This window comes from Caretta caretta, chromosome 5 (genome assembly GCF_965140235.1).
Source record: "Caretta caretta isolate rCarCar2 chromosome 5, rCarCar1.hap1, whole genome shotgun sequence".
In the NCBI taxonomy this organism is placed as follows: domain Eukaryota; kingdom Metazoa; phylum Chordata; order Testudines; family Cheloniidae; genus Caretta; species Caretta caretta.
In genome coordinates this window covers 131,018,376-131,036,994 of record NC_134210.1, presented here as the reverse complement: position 1 = coordinate 131,036,994, position 18,619 = coordinate 131,018,376, and the positions used below count along the sequence as shown (strand labels likewise).

The window sequence follows — 18,619 nt, the reverse complement described above, 5'->3', positions numbered from 1 at the left end:
AAGGGAAGGAAGACACATTTCTCAGACACAATAAGCAGAGATTTTTGTTTAATAAAATTAAACCTACTGAAACCAACTGCTTCCTTTTTTCCCCCAGCATGGACAAGTAGAGATTGATTAATTCTAAATACGAAGTGGGTGTTGTGTAATATCGTCGCCGCAGCTCAGCATAATATCGATCTGCCATTTCAGTCACACTCATATGGATATCTACACACATTACTGAAACTTTCTCTTTCAACTCGTCACTTCCAAGATCAACATTCAGGAAAAATGTCCTTGATACAGAAAGAAGTGCTTCTCTGGGCCACTGCAAAAGGGAAAAAGATTGTCTGAACAACAGTCATTCACTTCATCATGGTCAAAGCCAACATTTGTGGTGAAAAGTGGTAAATTCTCAGTACAAACTAGATGTTTTCTCTCGACCATTGCAGAAAGAGTACATTATATTTAAAAAACCTTATCAAATGGCCTTATGAATTCCACAAGCCCACTGCTATTGAAACTGGCCAGCCTTTGATGAGACGTTTCTGGATAAGACTTGGTGGGCTAGGGTGGATTTAGTGGTTCCTACAAGTCATGTAGACGTTGAACCCCATCACTTGACAAAGCAAAGGTCTGCAAGCTGACAGGAATCATGGCAGTGATCCTCTTGTGTGTCTCCTCAGAAGGTCACCTAGATCTTGGTGAGGCCTCATCTGGAGTACTGTGTCCAGTTTTGGGCCCCACACTACAAGAAGGATGTGGATAAACTGGAAAGAGTCCAGGGAAGGGCAACAAAAATGATTAGAGGTCTGGAACACATGACTTATGAGGAGAGGCTGAGGGAACTGGGACTGTTTAGTCTGCAGAAGAGAAGAATCATAGAATCATAGACTCATAGAATATAAGGGTTGGAAGGGACCCCAGAAGGTCATCTAGTCCAACCCCCTGCTCGAAGCAGGACCAATTCCCAGTTAAATCATCCCAGCCAGGGCTTTGTCAAGCCTGACCTTAAAAACCTCTAAGGAAGGAGATTCTACCACCTCCCTAGGTAACGCATTCCAGTGTTTCACCACCCTCTTAGTGAAAAAGTTTTTCCTAATATCCAACCTAAACCTCCCCCACTGCAGCTTGAGACCATTACTCCTCGTTCTGTCATCTGATACCATTGAGAACAGTCTAGAGCCATCCTCTTTGGAACCCCCTTTCAGGTAGTTGAAAGCAGCTATCAAATCCCCCCTCATTCTTCTCTTCTGCAGGCTAAACAATCCCAGCTCCCTCAGCCTCTCCTCATAAGTCATGTGTTCTAGACCCCTAATCATTTTTGTTGCCCTTCGCTGGACTCTCCAATTTATCCACATCCTTCTTGAAGTGTGGGGCCCAAAACTGGACACAGTACTCCAGATGAGGCCTCACCAATGTCATAGAATCATAGAATATAAGGGTTGGAAGGGACCCCAGAAGGTCATCTAGTCCAACCCCCTGCTCAAAGCAGGACCAATTCCCAGTTAAATCATCCCAGCCAGGGCTTTGTCAAGCCTGACCTTAAAAACCTCTAAGGAAGGAGATTCTACCACCTCCCTAGGTAACGCATTCCAGTGTTTCACCACCCTCTTAGTGAAAAAGTTTTTCCTAATATCCAATCTAAACCTCCCCCACTGTAACTTGAGACCATTACTCCTCGTTCTGTCATCTGATACCATTGAGAACAGTCTAGAGCCATCCTCTTTGGAACCCCCTTTCAGGTAGTTGAAAACAGCTATCAAATCCCCCCTCATTCTTCTCTTCTGCAGGCTAAACAATCCCAGCTCCCTCAGCCTCTCCTCATAACTCATATGTTCCAGACCCCTAATCATTTTTGTTGCCCTTCGCTGGACTCTCTCCAATTTATCCACATCCTTCTTGAAGTGTGGGGCCCAAAACTGGACACAGTACTCCAGATGAGGCCTCACCAATGTCGAATAGAGGGGAACGATCACGTCCCTCGATCTGCTCGCTATGCCCCTACTTATACATCCCAAAATGCCATTGGCCTTCTTGGCAACAAGGGCACACTGCTGACTCATATCCAGCTTCTCGTCCACTGTCACCCCTAGGTCCTTTTCCGCAGAACTGCTGCCTAGACATTCGGTCCCTAGTCTGTAGCTGTGCATTGGGTTCTTCCGTCCTAAGTGCAGGACCCTGCACTTATCCTTATTGAACCTCATCAGATTTCTTTTGGCCCAATCCTCCAATTTGTCTAGGTCCTTCTGTATCCTATCCCTCCCCTCCAGCGTATCTACCACTCCTCCCAGTTTAGTATCATCCGCAAATTTGCTGAGAGTGCAATCCACACCATCCTCCAGATCATTTATGAAGATATTGAACAAAACCGGCCCCAGGACCGACCCTTGGGGCACACCACTTGATACCGGCTGCCAACTAGACATGGAGCCATTGATCACTACCCGTTGAGCCCGACAATCTAGCCAGCTTTCTACCCACCTTGTAGTGCATTCATCCAGCCCATACTTCCTTAACTTGCTGACAAGAATACTGTGGGAGACCGTGTCAAAAGCTTTGCTAAAGTCAAGAAACAATACATCCACTGCTTTCCCTTCATCCACAGAACCAGTAATCTCATCATAAAAGGCGATTAGATTAGTCAGGCATGACCTTCCCTTGGTGAATCCATGCTGGCTGTTCCTGATCACTTTCCTCTCATGTAAGTGCTTCAGGATTGATTCTTTGAGGACCTGCTCCATGATTTTTCCAGGGACTGAAGTGAGGCTGACTGGCCTGTAGTTCCCAGGATCCTCCTTCTTCCCTTTTTTAAAGATTGGCACTACATTAGCCTTTTTCCAGTCATCCGGGACTTCCCCGGTTCGCCACGAGTTTTCAAAGATAATGGCCAATGGCTCTGCAATCACAGCCGCCAGTTCCTTCAGCACTCTCGGATGCAACTCGTCCGGCCCCATGGACTTGTGCACGTCCAGCTTTTCTAAAAAGTCCCTAACCACCTCTATCTCCACAGAGGGCTGGCCATCTCTTCCCCATTTTGTGATGCCCAGCGTAGCAGTCTGGGAGCTGACCTTGTTAGTGAAAACAGAGGCAAAAAAAGCATTGAGTACATTAGCTTTTTCCACATCCTCTGTCACTAGTTTGCCTCCCTCATTCAGTAAGGGGCCCACACATTCCTTGGCTTTCTTCTTGTTGCCAACATACCTGAAGAAACCCTTCTTGTTACTCTTGACATCTCTGGCTAGCTGCAGCTCCAGGTGCGATTTGGCCCTCCTGATAACATTCCTACATGCCCGAGCAATATTTTTATACTCTTCCCTGGTCATATGTCCAACCTTCCACTTCTTGTAAGCTTCTTTTTTATGTTTAAGATCCGCTAAGATTTCACCATTAAGCCAAGCTGGTCGCCTGCCATATTTACTATTCTTTCGACTCATCGGGATGGTTTGTCCCTGTAACCTCAACAGGGATTCCTTGAAATACAGCCAGCTCTCCTGGACTCCTTTCCCCTTCAAGTTAGTCCCCCAGGGGATCCTGGCCATCCGTTCCCTGAGGGAGTCGAAGTCTGCTTTCCTGAAGTCCAGGGTCCGTATCCTGCTGCTTACCTTTCTTCCCTGTGTCAGGATCCTGAACTCAACCAACTCATGGTCACTGCCCCCCAGATTCCCATCCACTTTTGCTTCCCCCACTAATTCTACCCGGTTTGTGAGCAGCAGGTCAAGAAAAGCGCCCCCCCTAGTTGGCTCCTCGAGCACTTGCGCCAGGAAATTGTCCCCTACGCTTTCCAAAAACTTCCTGGATTGTCTATGCACCGCTGTATTGCTCTCCCAGCAGATATCAGGAAAATTAAAGTCACCCATGAGAATCAGGGCATGCGATCCAGTAGCTTCCGTGAGCTGCCGGAAGAAAGCCTCATCTACCTCATCCCCCTGGTCCGGTGGTCTATAGCAGACTCCCACCACTACATCACTCTTGTTGCACACACTTCTAAACTTAATCCAGAGACACTCAGGTTTTTCTGCAGTTTCGTACCGGAGCTCTGAGCAGTCATACTGCTCCCTTACATACAGTGCTACTCCCCCACCTTTTCTGCCCTGCCTGTCCTTCCTGAACAGTTTATAACCATCCATGACAGTACTCCAGTCATGTGAGTACTCCAGTCATGTCAGTACTCCAGTCATGTCGAATAGAGGGGAACGATCACGTCCCTCGATCTGCTCGCTATGCCCCTACTTATACATCCCAAAATGCCATTGGCCTTCTTGGCAACAAGGGCACACTGCTGACTCATATCCAGCTTCTCGTCCACTGTCACCCCTAGGTCCTTTTCCGCAGAACTGCTGCCTAGCCATTCGGTCCCTAGTTTGTAGCTGTGCATTGGGTTCTTCCGTCCTAAGTGCAGGACCCTGCACTTATCCTTATTGAACCTCATCAGATTTCTTTTGGCCCAATCCTCCAATTTGTCTAGGTCCTTCTGTATCCTATCCCTCCCCTCCAGCGTATCTACCACTCCTCCCAGTTTAGTATCGTCCGCAAATTTGCTGAGAGTGCAATCCACACCATCCTCCAGATCATTTATGAAGATATTGAACAAAACCGGCCCCAGGACCGACCCTTGGGGCACACCACTTGATACCGGCTGCCAACTAGACATGGAGCCATTGATCACTACCCGTTGAGCCCGACAATCTAGCCAGCTTTCTACCCACCTTGTAGTGCATTCATCCAGCCCATACTTCCTTAACTTGCTGACAAGAATACTGTGGGAGACCGTGTCAAAAGCTTTGCTAAAGTCAAGAAACAATACATCCACTGCTTTCCCTTCATCCACAGAACCAGTAATCTCATCATAAAAGGCGATTAGATTAGTCAGGCATGACCTTCCCTTGGTGAATCCATGCTGGCTGTTCCTGATCACTTTCCTCTCATGTAAGTGCTTCAGGATTGATTCTTTGAGGACCTGCTCCATGATTTTTCCAGGGACTGAAGTGAGGCTGACTGGCCTGTAGTTCCCAGGATCCTCCTTCTTCCCTTTTTTAAAGATTGGCACTACATTAGCCTTTTTCCAGTCATCCGGGACTTCCCCGGTTCGCCACGAGTTTTCAAAGATAATGGCCAATGGCTCTGCAATCACAGCCGCCAGTTCCTTCAGCACTCTCGGATGCAACTCGTCCGGCCCCATGGACTTGTGCACGTCCAGCTTTTCTAAAAAGTCCCTAACCACCTCTATCTCCACAGAGGGCTGGCCATCTCTTCCCCATTTTGTGATGCCCAGCGTAGCAGTCTGGGAGCTGACCTTGTTAGTGAAAACAGAGGCAAAAAAAGCATTGAGTACATTAGCTTTTTCCACATCCTCTGTCACTAGTTTGCCTCCCTCATTCAGTAAGGGGCCCACACATTCCTTGGCTTTCTTCTTGTTGCCAACATACCTGAAGAAACCCTTCTTGTTACTCTTGACATCTCTGGCTAGCTGCAGCTCCAGGTGCGATTTGGCCCTCCTGATAACATTCCTACATGCCCGAGCAATATTTTTATACTCTTCCCTGGTCATATGTCCAACCTTCCACTTCTTGTAAGCTTCTTTTTTATGTTTAAGATCCGCTAAGATTTCACCATTAAGCCAAGCTGGTCGCCTGCCATATTTACTATTCTTTCGACTCATCGGGATGGTTTGTCCCTGTAACCTCAACAGGGATTCCTTGAAATACAGCCAGCTCTCCTGGACTCCTTTCCCCTTCAAGTTAGTCCCCCAGGGGATCCTGGCCATCCGTTCCCTGAGGGAGTCGAAGTCTGCTTTCCTGAAGTCCAGGGTCCGTATCCTGCTGCTTACCTTTCTTCCCTGTGTCAGGATCCTGAACTCAACCAACTCATGGTCACTGCCCCCCAGATTCCCATCCACTTTTGCTTCCCCCACTAATTCTACCCGGTTTGTGAGCAGCAGGTCAAGAAAAGCGCCCCCCCTAGTTGGCTCCTCGAGCACTTGCGCCAGGAAATTGTCCCCTACGCTTTCCAAAAACTTCCTGGATTGTCTATGCACCGCTGTATTGCTCTCCCAGCAGATATCAGGAAAATTAAAGTCACCCATGAGAATCAGGGCATGCGATCCAGTAGCTTCCGTGAGCTGCCGGAAGAAAGCCTCATCTACCTCATCCCCCTGGTCCGGTGGTCTATAGCAGACTCCCACCACTACATCACTCTTGTTGCACACACTTCTAAACTTAATCCAGAGACACTCAGGTTTTTCTGCAGTTTCGTACCGGAGCTCTGAGCAGTCATACTGCTCCCTTACATACAGTGCTACTCCCCCACCTTTTCTGCCCTGCCTGTCCTTCCTGAACAGTTTATAACCATCCATGACAGTACTCCAGTCATGTGAGTACTCCAGTCATGTCAGTACTCCAGTCATGTCGAATAGAGGGGAACGATCACGTCCCTCGATCTGCTCGCTATGCCCCTACTTATACATCCCAAAATGCCATTGGCCTTCTTGGCAACAAGGGCACACTGCTGACTCATATCCAGCTTCTCGTCCACTGTCACCCCTAGGTCCTTTTCCGCAGAACTGCTGCCTAGCCATTCGGTCCCTAGTTTGTAGCTGTGCATTGGGTTCTTCCGTCCTAAGTGCAGGACCCTGCACTTATCCTTATTGAACCTCATCAGATTTCTTTTGGCCCAATCCTCCAATTTGTCTAGGTCCTTCTGTATCCTATCCCTCCCCTCCAGCGTATCTACCACTCCTCCCAGTTTAGTATCGTCCGCAAATTTGCTGAGAGTGCAATCCACACCATCCTCCAGATCATTTATGAAGATCTTGAACAAAACCGGCCCCAGGACTGACCCTTGGGGCACTCCACTTGATACCGGCTGCCAACTAGACATGGAGCCATTGATCACTACCCGTTGAGCCCCACAATCTAGCCAGCTTTCTACCCACCTTGTAGTGCATTCATCCAGCCCATACTTCCTTAACTTGCTGACAAGAATACTGTGGGAGACCGTGTCAAAAGCTTTGCTAAAATCAAGAAACAATACATCCACTGCTTTCCCTTCATCCACAGAACCAGTAATCTCATCATAGAAGGTGATTAGATTAGTCAGGCATGACCTTCCCTTGGTGAATCCATGCTGGGGGGGATTTGATAGCTGCTTTCAACTACCTGAGAGGTGGTTCCAGAGAGGATGGTTCTAGACTATTCTCAGTGGTAGATGAGGACAGGACAAGGAGTAATGGTCTCAAGTTGCAGTGGGGGAGGTTTAGGTTGGATATTAGGAAAAACTTTTTCACTAGGAGGGTGGTGAAACACTGGAATGCGTTACCTAGGGAGGTGGTAGAATCTCCTTCCTTAGAAGTTTTTAAGGTCAGGCTTGACAAAGCCCTGGCTGGGATGATTTAATTGGGGATTGGTCCTGCTTTTGAGCAGGAGGTTGGACTAGATGACCTCCTGAGGTCCCTTCCAACCCTGATATTCTATGATTTTATGATCTTCAGCTTTCTCTGTTTGGCCTGCTGCACCAGGACTGAGGAGAGGGGACCAAACCGAGATCAGCATCTTGTCTCGTTTAGGGAGCAAAGACCTGGAAATCTGAGTCCCCTAAAGGATAGTAAAGAGTGTGTGGGGGTGGGGGGTGATTGTTGGCTTCTGCTCCCATATCAGCTTTTAAAGTGAGGACTGCAAAGGATAAAGCAGGATTGCTGAATTGCTTTGTCTGCATCACTGGAGGCAGAGAATCTGGTCAACGAACGAAAGGATGTCAATCCTTGGAGCCTGTGGACAAGTCTGAGCTGCCTCTGGTTTTGTCAAATGTCTCAGACTGAAGGAGAGGCCAGGATCCAATATGTTATCATCAGCTGAGTAGAAACCACAATCAGTTATTCGAGATATTCTAGTTAATGAGAATCTTGGAATTACCTATCATTGAAAAATAACACATAGACCACATAATCCCAGATGACATTCAGGAGGCTAGATTTTTACTTGATTTTTAATAACATAGAATATATAACAGCAGTGTTTATTACTGAGACATCTCAAAGTTATTACTCTGTTGATCTAGTTAGTACGAACCTGCACAAACCAATCAATAGTACAGCAATTCACAAGGGACGGAAACATCCGACATCGCGCTCGGAAAGCTTCACCTACGGGACTCATACAGAGAACGATATGCAGCTTCTGACGAACTCGGTTAATGAAGTATTGAAATACCTGTTTAAAAAGAACATAGCATAAAGGAAAAATAAAGGAGATGACAATGAGGTTGTTTGCTCAAAGGAAATCTAGTACAATCATGTACTCCAGGGAACAACCCTGCTTTCGCTGAACGATCTAATGGGCCATTTCCATCTCTAACCTCTATAGCTAGTCTCAGAAATTCTCTATGAACAGCTGAATTCTTCTCTCCAAAGGTGGAATAGGAATATTTTGTCCACACGTGACAGAACAGAAGTACTTATTAAAAGTCCTGGAAATTGATCTTCCTGAGTGTAAACAAAATGTAATGTTCTCCTCTTTTCACATTAGATACATTAGATAAATAAGAGACAGATAAAAGGCATGTGTTAGAATGTCTATACTTAATTCTTTGAAAATAAGAATTTCAGTAACATCTATTTACAATGTTATCTGATACAATAAACTAATATTTGCAATACTTCTCCTACCTCATCTCTGTTCCCCTCTGCTATTCCTGCCTCTTTAGCTTTGGGTCTCGTAGGTGCCAGAACCTGTTCCAATTCATCTTTTTCAAATAAATTAGGTACTTCCCCAGAATTGAGAATATTGTTGATGTCTTCCAAGAACTCCTCTACAACAATCTATAGATAAGATTTTATAAATATTAGATGTCAAATGAATTAATGTGTGTCCTCTGTAAGTATGGAGAAAACAATCAGGAAAATAAAAATAACAGTGCTGTATTCATAAGCTATAAAAATTGTAAGAAAAAACTTTGTTTTTAACTGAAAAATGTATTTGAAAATCCTTACCTTTTAAATATTTGAAACAGATACCATCAATATATTACCTAGGAAAACAAAACAGGTCTTCCCCTTTCGTTTTCTCACCTATGTCCAGAAGTTTTTACAAATGTGTGGCCTCTAATCTGATTCACACACACTGTTCAGTGTGATCACTGATGGTGGTCTTTTGAAGTTACCAATATTATCTGTAGGATCTTGTCATTTGGTCAAGTTTATTGTGCTCATGGTCACTTTACTACTTTGATATTAGTCAGTTTTGTGTTAACTCTTCAAACTGAGGGCCAATACTTTCATCCGCCAACCCAACCACCAGAAGTAGCTGCTTCTGAACAGGTAAATAGCCTTTTTCTCCCTCTGTACCTCATAACACAGCCCTTCCTGTTTTACAGATAATCAGTGCTCCTACTTCTATCATAGTTCTTCTGACCCGCAGCCTGATCTCCTGACATGGCCTACCTCCTAAGGGACAGCCCACACTGGGGGAAGCTGTTTGGTCCCCACTCTGTTCTCTGTCCCTTGTTCCCAGGACCCCCTTGCCTTCCCTCAGGCTGCATGTGCATGAGCATCCAGGCTCCATGCACTGTGAGGCCAGTGAGTACGAGTCAGTCCCCAGACGTGTCTGCAATAAGGAGCTGGAGCCAGAGCTACTGCCACAGGAGAAATTAACTGAATTAACAACATGCAGACTGGGCGTTTCTGCACTCACAGACCCTGGGAGGGTGCGGATAGGGCCTCGGAGCAAGAGCCAGAGATCAGAGTGGGGAACAAGCAGCTGCCCTGCAGAGAGGAGTAATGGCAGGGCTCCCGGCTCAGTGCAGCTTGGGGAGGAATGACCGCTGGCATCCCAGTGGCCAAGAGCCACCTCCCATCTGGCAAATTTACTCCCTGCTCTGGGCAAGCTCCACACAGCACTGAGGAGGAGGAGCTGGAGCTGGAGCAGAGCATGCTCAGCCAGGCATTAATGGTGCTTCCAGCTGCTGTTGATGGTTCAGAGCTCTATAATCTAGCAGACAATGACATAATAACTTTCAAAGTCTAGAAGATGAAGCTAGCAGAGTTCAAATTAGAAATAAGGTACACATTTTTAACACTGAGCGTAATTAAACACTGGAGTAACCAGCACAAAGGCTGAACCTTGCTGTGTCTGTGTATCATGTTATGACAATGGGAGGTTGTTAAACTGCCACTTTTCAGATTAACTAAAAGAGATTTTTAATAATTATTGGAAATATTCAGGTAATTACCAGAAACCCAGAAACCCTGTGCAAACTCTACTTCTTAATCAGGTTTCTAGTTTTTATATGGTGCACATATCAGGATCCTAACATGTTCAGGTCTCTCTGATTGCTACTATTGCTGGTTTTGTGTATACTCTGATCTCTCATGCAGACAGCATAATAGCAGGTAGATGAAATTTCATATCTCTGCAGCGTGTGGAATGAGTCAGTTTGCAACATATCCCTAAAATTTTCTGTCATTTTTCTAAAAAGAAAAGGAGTACTTGTGGCACCTTAGAGACTAACCAATTTATTTGCGCATAAGCTTTCGTGAGCTACAGCTCACTTCATCGGATGCATACTGTGGAAAGTGTAGAAGATCTTTTTATACACACAAAGCATGAAAAAATACCTCCCCCCACCCCAGTCTCCTGCTGGTAATAGCTTATCTAAACTGATCACTCTCCTTACAATGTGTATGATAATCAACGTGGGCCATTTCCAGCACAAATACAGGGTTTAACAAGAACGTCTGGGGGGGGGGGTAGGAAAAAACAAGGGGAAATAGGTTACCTTGCATAATGACTTAGCCACTCTCAGTCTCTATTCAAGCCTAAGTTAATTGTATCCAATTTGCAAAAGAATTCCAATTCAACAGTCTCTCGCTGGAGTCTGGATTTGAAGTTTTTTTGTTGTAATATCGCAACTTTCATGTCTGTAATCGCGTGACCAGAGAGATTGAAGTGTTCTCCGACTGGTTTATGAATGTTATAATTCTTGACATCTGATTTGTGAGTATTTATTCTTTTACGTAGAGACTGTCCAGTTTGACCAATGTACATGGCAGAGGGGCATTGCTGGCACATGATGGCATATATCACATTGGTGGATGTGCAGGTGAACGAGCCTCTGATAGTGTGGCTGATGTGATTAGGCCCTGTGATGGTGTCCCCTGAATAGATATGTGGGCACAGTTGGCAACGGGCTTTGTTGCAAGGATAGGTTCCTGGGTTAGTGGTTCTGTTGTGTGGTATGTGGTTGCTGGTGAGTATTTGCTTCAGGTTGGGGGGCTGTCTGTAGGCAAGGACTGGCCTGTCTCCCAAGATTTCTGAGACTGTTGGGTCATCCTTCAGGATAGATAGTAGATCCTTGAAAATGCGTCGGAGGGGTTTTAGTTGGGGGCCGAAGGTGACGGCTAGTGGCGTTCTGTTATTTTCTTTGTTAGGCCTGTCCTGTAGTAGGTGACTTCTGGGAACTCTTCTGGCTCTATCAATCTGTTTCTTCACTTCCGCAGGTGAGTATTGTAGTTGTAAGAATGCTTGATAGAGATCTTGTAGGTGTTTGTCTCTGTCTGAGGGGTTGGAGCAAATGCGGTTGTATCGCAGAGCTTGGCTGTAGACAATAGACCGTGTGGTGTGGTCAGGGTGAAAGCTGGAGGCATGTAAGTGGGCATAGCGGTCGGTAGGTTTCCGGTATAGGGTGGTGTTTATGTGACCATCGCTTATTAGCACTGTAGTGTCCAGGAAGTGGATCTCTTGTGTGGACTGGACCAGGCTGAGGTTGATGGTGGGATGGAAATTGTTGAAATCATGGTGGAATTCCTCAAGGGCTTCTTTTCCATGGGTCCAGATGATGAAGATGTCATCAATATAGCGCAAGTAGAGTAGGGGCGTTAGGGGACGAGAGCTGAGGAAGCGTTGTTCTAAGACAGCCATAAAAATGTTGGCATACTTGGGGCCATGCGGGTACCCATAGCAGTGCCGCTGATTTGAAGGTATACAAATGTAAAATAGTTATGGGTAAGGACAAAGTCACAAAGTTCAGCCACCAGGTTAGCCGTGACATTATCGGGGATAGTGTTCTTGACGGCTTGTAGTCCATGTTTGTGTGGAATATTGGTGTAGAGGGCTTCTACATCTAGAGTGGCCAGGATGGTGTTATCAGAAAGATCACTGATGGATTGTAGTTTCCTCAGGAAGTCAGTGGTGTCTCGAAGGTAGCTGGGAGTGCTGGTAGCGTAGGGCCAGAGGAGGGAGTCTACATAGCCAGACAATCCTGCTGTCAGGGTGCCAATGCCTGAGATGATGGGGAGACCAGGATTTCCAGGTTTATGGATCTTGGGTAGTAGATAGAATATCCCAGGTCGGGGTTCCAGGGGTGTGTCTGTGCGGATTTGATCTTGTGCTTTTTCAGGGAGTTTTTTGAGCAAATGCTGTCCATCCACAGCCTCAGAAACAACTCTGACATCATAATCAAAAAGGCTGACAAAGGAGGTGCTGTTGTCATCATGAATAGGCCGGAATATGAACAAGAGGCTGCTTGGCAGCTCTCCAACACCACTTTCTACAAGCCATTACCCTCTGATCCCACTGAGAGTTACCAAAAGAAACTACAGCATTTGCTCAAGAAACTCCCTGATGTAGTTCAGGGAATTATTCATTCAGATAAGGGCTAGGCTCTGCCTTCAGCGGGCAGAAGCACATGGGAACGTGTGCAGCGACCTCTGCTGCAGCTGGTGTCCCTGTTAGCCAGAATTCCTCCAGGGGGTTCCTGGGAATCACTCGCCAAAGCAGTAGGCTCTGCCACTGTTGGAGAGGGTACAATATATGTACCATGCTATGCACAGCCAACACTGGTTGCAGATGCGAGTTGGGTACAACCCTGCCCTCTCCCAAACCTCATTCAAACAGCTTGGGGAGATGCTAGGTAGGAACAGGGCCCGTGCTGCTCAGCCCACCTTGTGGGTACTGAATGAGAGCACAGCAGTAAATTTAACTCTTCCCTCTCCTTTTTGCAGAGACTAGCCCCAACGTGGCCCTAAGTAATTGATTTGAAGTTGTTACAGCACTAATCAAAGAACAGTTTCTCAGGGCCAGATAGTGAACCCCTTACTCTCATTGGTGAGCAGTTACTCACTCGAGGCGTTCCACTACCATTACTGGGAATACTTATCATTACCTGCTCCTCAATGGAAGTGAAAGGTTCACAATCTGGCCTTCAGCTCCCAAAGAAAGATCAAAAGTTCTTTACTGTACAATAGCTGAACTGATCACAACTTCAGAGGAGGCTACTTCTAAGCTTTATAGCATAAAGTTGAAGCAGTTCCTATTAACAAACATGAGCCAAGCAAAATAATCTTCTAAAGGCTAAATGTGAGAAACGCCTTTTGCAATTATGGCTTTGAAAGTATACACAGAAGAAATTAGTGTATCCAAAAGAATGATAAAATCTTGAAGCAATTTTGCTTGTTTCATAGCAGAGCTCACACAAAAGCATGCCTGTAAATTAGCTGTAATGTGGAAAAGCATATTCAATTCTCAGAAGTTAATGAACACACAGCAGGGATACCTGGAATCAGATACATTCTAGGATACAGAAACTGTGAAGGTAGGGATATTTACAATATTTATTTTATGAGTCACTACCTAGCACGCTCTTCCAGATCACAGCTTATTCATAGAAATGATATTGTCCGAGCTCTGGGAATAAATCATAAGATTCAGATGTATTTTTTAGATGCCCTGATCTATTTCCAGTATGAAAAGTATAACACTTTTCTGTGGTAAGTAAACAGATACAATATTAATAATGTATGTAAGATGTTGTATCTTTTTTCAGTACTAAGAATACCTTCCCTTATATAGTTAATTATTTACTTGTGGCTTCTGATCATGACCTGTCATTTTTCATCCTACTTGATCACATCGTTGGTTTTCACTAATATCAATCATTTTATACTTCTTGAGTGCCTTGAACAAGAAGTCAGTGGGGTAGATCCTCAACTGATGTAAATCAAAACAGCTCTACTGACCTCATTTTTCACTTCTGGGGGAAGATTTATACCTTCCGCTCATCCTTTCCACTGCACAAGATTGAACTCTGTGCTTGGTCCTGTCATGATCTTGGCCCACTCTTTCTTTCAGACACCATATTCACCTGCAGTCTCAAGCCCGCTCTTCCTTCTTCCTGTGCCCCTTTCCCATAATTCTCTAAAGCTGGAGGTAGCTCTTTCATTTACACTACCTCAGTTACCAAGAACTCTCCTCTTCCTTCCTCTGAGTCACTTCCTCCTTTTATATATTACTATAAGATTGTATTTATTGATTTAAAGCTTATGATCCTCACTCTAAAGCATTTTCTTACTCCATATAAACAACACCATATAAAAATAAATAACTTTTATTGTGTATGCCACAACATTTTAAATGATAAAGTCAACTGCTTTTCTGGTTGACCCATTCAAACATACCTGCGTGTCTGTGAACAGGAAAACCATATCTTTGTCTTCTACTCCTGCCATCTTATACAGCTTCCTCAGATCGTCATGAAAACTGTCGTAATTATAACCACGGCTAAGTTCTATCTGAAAGCATTTGTATCCACATATATGAGAGGCAAGTCTAGTGAGAGACTGTTTGCCAGTACCTCCTACTCCAACAAGCAGGGCATTTCCTCTTTCCTGACGGATCATCCGAGCAATTCTATAGGAAAATCAAGCATAGAATTTAAAGTACACCTCTACCCCAATATAACGTGACCCGATATAACATGAATTCGGTTATAACGTGGTAAAGCAGTGCTCTGGGGGGGCGGGGCTGTGTGCTCCGGTGGATCAAAGCAAGTTCGATATAATGCGGTTTCACCTACAATGCGGTAAGATTTTTTGGCTCCCGAGGACAGCGTTATATTGGGGTAGAGGTGTAGTAAAAATGACAGCATTTTCCAACTATTTGTTGGAGTTTCATTATGGCACATTATCTCATTATGGCACAGGAGCATCACCCAGGCATGATACCATAGTGAAAATCCTATAATTCTGCAATCCAAACAATGGAAGCCTCCCCTGCACAATGCCAGGGTCCCAATGGAAAAGAACATTCCCTGCTCTGCCCAGAGGCTTAGGCAGGGAACACATGCAGACTCACACAAGCCAAGCTCAGAGGGACATTTCAGAGACTGACCTAGCTGCATTAATTCAGGATAAATTCACCCCACCCAAAACTCAGTCTCCTTTTGGGATCCCTACTCTGCAGTCAAAACCCACCCAGCGTACTCTGGATCCCCCATCTCAGCTGGGCTATCGAACAGAGGGAATCTTTAACTCAAAATCGCTTTTGACATATTCTGACTTCAACAAGTTGGTTACTATGGATAATTTCCAAGAAAACACTTCTGGAGAATCCTGTTTGGCTTTTTGCAGGAGGAACTTACAGGATAGGCAGCTGGGAAAATTCTCTTTTTAATTGCTTACTTTACCAAGCACATTCAGGGTGTTATTCTCATTTACACTGCTCTGGAAGCATAAACGGGACACAAAGTGGGCATAAATTATATTTACTCTCACTTCAAGTTGCTCTGTACTGTAGAAGGGTGTGAGTCTTAGTGTAAATATGTGCCATATATTTATTAAATATTTATGAATTATGATAATACATAGATATAAAATTGTATACCTGGGTAGAGAAAATAAACAGCACAGGTTGAATTTGGACTGAACAGGGACTTCAAGATACATTCCGTGGTCTTTAAGAACATGCCACTTAACCAAGTTTCAAACTGATGAACCCCACCGTTGATTTCCATTTTGGAAGGACTTCAGCTTTCTAGAAGCTTTCTCTCATGAACATCAAACCTCCCTTTTAGATTAAATCCTTTACCAATTGTGCCACATCATTACAAATTAATTGTTGGCCAAATTTTCAAAGAAGGCTCTTCAATCTGGCCTCTATTTGTGCATGTTCACACTATTAGCACACACAATTTTTGAGTACTTTTAAAATGACAGAATTTATACATGCCAAAAGATCTGCACTTAATTTGGTTTGGTTTGACTGCATAAGCTGGTCTCCATATTGGAAGAGAAGGTTCAAGGTCTGGAGAAACAAGTATCGACCCTGCGTTGCATAAGAGAAACTGAAGATTTCCTGGATAGATGTCAGGATATGCTTCTATGGACACAACATTCTGAAGATTCAGAGCAGGCTGCGCAGCGGGGACAGAAGGACGGTGAAGAAATTTGGCAGCATGTGACCTCCAGAAGAAGAAAGGGGAGCGTCCATGTACCAGCAATGCAGATACAGGTAAGCAACCATTTTCATGTTCTCTCCACAGCTACTAATGCGGAGAGTGGACTAAATGATACATCTGAGGGAAGGGACCAGAAGGAGACCTCACCGATTGGAAGGCATGCATCCTTAGGACATGGGGGTTCCACGACCACCACTCCCAAGAGAAGGAGGTGGGTGGTGCTGATGGTTGGGGACTCTCTCCTCAGGGGAGCTGAGTCATCTATCTGCTACCCCAACCAGGAAACCGAGAAGTCTGCTGCTTGCCAGGAGCTAGGATTCACGATGTGACGGAGAGACTGCCGAGACTCATCAAGCCCTCGGATCGCTACCCCTTCCTGTTTCTCCACGTGGGCATCAATGATATTATCAAGAATGACCTTGAGCGGATCACTGCAGACTACGTGTGTCTGGGAAGAAGGATAAAGGAGTTTGAGGCACAAGTGGTGTTCTCGTCCATCCTCCCAGTGGAAGGAAAAGGCCTGGGTAGAGACCGTCGAATCGTGGAAGTCAACGAATGGCTACGCAGGTGGTGTCGGAGAGAAGGCTTTCGATTCTTTGACCATGGGATGGTGTTTGAAGAAGGAGGAGTGCTCGGCAGAGATGGGCTCCACCTAACGAAGAGAGAGAAGAGCATCTTCGCAAGCAGGCTGGCTAACCTAGTGAGGAGGGCTTTAAACTAGGTTCACTGGGGGAAAGAGACCAACGCCCTGAGGTAAGTGGGATACCGGGAGGAAGCACGAGCAGGAAAGTACGAGAGGGCAGGGCTTCTGCCTCATACTGAGAAAGAGGGACGATCACCGAGTTACCTTAAGTGCCTGTATACAAATGCAAGAAGCCTGGGAAACAAGCAGGGAGACCGGGAAGTCCTGGCACAGTCAAGGAATTATGATGTGATTGGAATAACAGAGACTTGGTGGGATAACTCACATGACTGGAGTACTGTCATGGATGCATATAAACTGTTCAGGAAGGACAGGCAGGGCAGAAAAAGTGGGGGAGATGCATTGTATGTGAGAGAGCAGTATGACTGCTCAGAGCTCTGGTATGAAACTGCAGAAAAACCTGAGAGTCTCTGGATTAAATTTAAAAGTGTGAGCAACAAGGGTAATGTTGTTGTGGGAGTCTGCCATAGACCAACGGATCAGGGGGATGAGGTGGACGAGGCTTTCTTCCGGCAACTCACGGAAGTTACTAAATCGCAGGCCCTGGTTCTCACGGGAAACTTCAATCACCCTGATATCTGCTGGGAGAGCAATACAGCGGTGCACAGATAATCCAGGAAGTTTTTGGAAAGTGTAGGGGACAATTTCCTGGTGCAAATGCTGGAGAAACCAACTAGGGGCAGAGCTCTTCTTGACCTGCTGCCCACAAACCGGGAAGAATTATTAGGGGAAGCAAAAGCGGATGGGAACCTGGGAGGCAGTGACCATGAGATGGTCGAGTTCAGGATCCTGATACAAGGAAGAAAGGAGAGCAGCAGAATATGGACCCTGGACTTCAGAAAAGCAGACTTTGACTCCCTCAGGGAACTGATGGGCAGGATCCCCTGGAAGAACAACATGAGGGGGAAAGGAGTACAGGAGAGTTGGCTGTATTTTAAAGAATCCTTATTGAGGTTACAGGGACAAACCATCCCGATGTGTAGAAAGAATAGTAAATATGGCAGGCGACCAGCTTGGCTTAACAGTGAAATCCTTGCTGATCTTAAATACAAAAAAGAAGCTTACAAGAAGTAGAAGATTGGACAAATGACCAGGGAAGAGTATAAAAATATTGCTCGGGCATGCAGGAGTGAAATCAGGAAGGCCAAATCACACCTGGAGTTGCAGCTAGCAAGAGATGTTAAGAGTAACAAGAAGGGTTTCTTCAGGTATGTTAGCAACAAGAAGAAAGTCAAGGAAAGTGTGGGCCCCTTACTGAATGAGGGAGGCAACCTACTGACAGACGATGTGGAAAAAGCCAATGTACTCAATGCTTTTTTTGCCTCTGTCTTCACGAACAAGGTCAGCTCCCAGACTACTGCACTGGGCAGCACAGCATGGGGAGGAGGTGACCAGCCCTCTGTGGAGAAAGAAGTGTTTTGGGACTATTTAGAAAAGCTGGACAAGCACAAATCCATGGGGCCAGGTGCGTTGCATCCGAGAGTGCTAAAGGAGTAGGCGGATGTGATTGCAGAGCCAATGGCCATTATCTTTGAAAACTCATGGCGATCGGGGGAGGTCCCGGACGACTGGAAAAAGGTTAATGTAGTGTCCATCTTTAAAAAAGGGAAGAAGGAGAATCCTGGAAACTACCGGCCAGTCAGCCTCTTCTCAGTCCCTGGAAAAATTATGGAGCAGGTCCTCAAGGAATCAATTCTGAAGCACTTAGAG

The 18,619-nt window shown here is 45.5% G+C and overlaps 1 protein-coding gene across 5 annotated transcripts in view; it reads right to left on the bottom strand.

The window, feature by feature from the left end:
* Window positions 1-18,619, bottom strand: part of DNAH6 (dynein axonemal heavy chain 6) — a 192,412-nt gene that overhangs the window by 89,382 nt on the left and 84,411 nt on the right. For all 5 annotated transcript variants that reach the window (XM_075128903.1, XM_075128900.1, XM_075128899.1 and 2 more), the window contains 4 exons: window positions 14,429-14,660; window positions 8,645-8,797; window positions 8,049-8,189; window positions 68-310 (listed from right to left, as the gene is read on the bottom strand). In XM_075128903.1, the coding sequence (XP_074985004.1) occupies window positions 68-310; window positions 8,049-8,189; window positions 8,645-8,797; window positions 14,429-14,660 (769 nt within the window). The remainder of the gene's footprint in view (window positions 1-67; window positions 311-8,048; window positions 8,190-8,644; window positions 8,798-14,428; window positions 14,661-18,619) is intronic.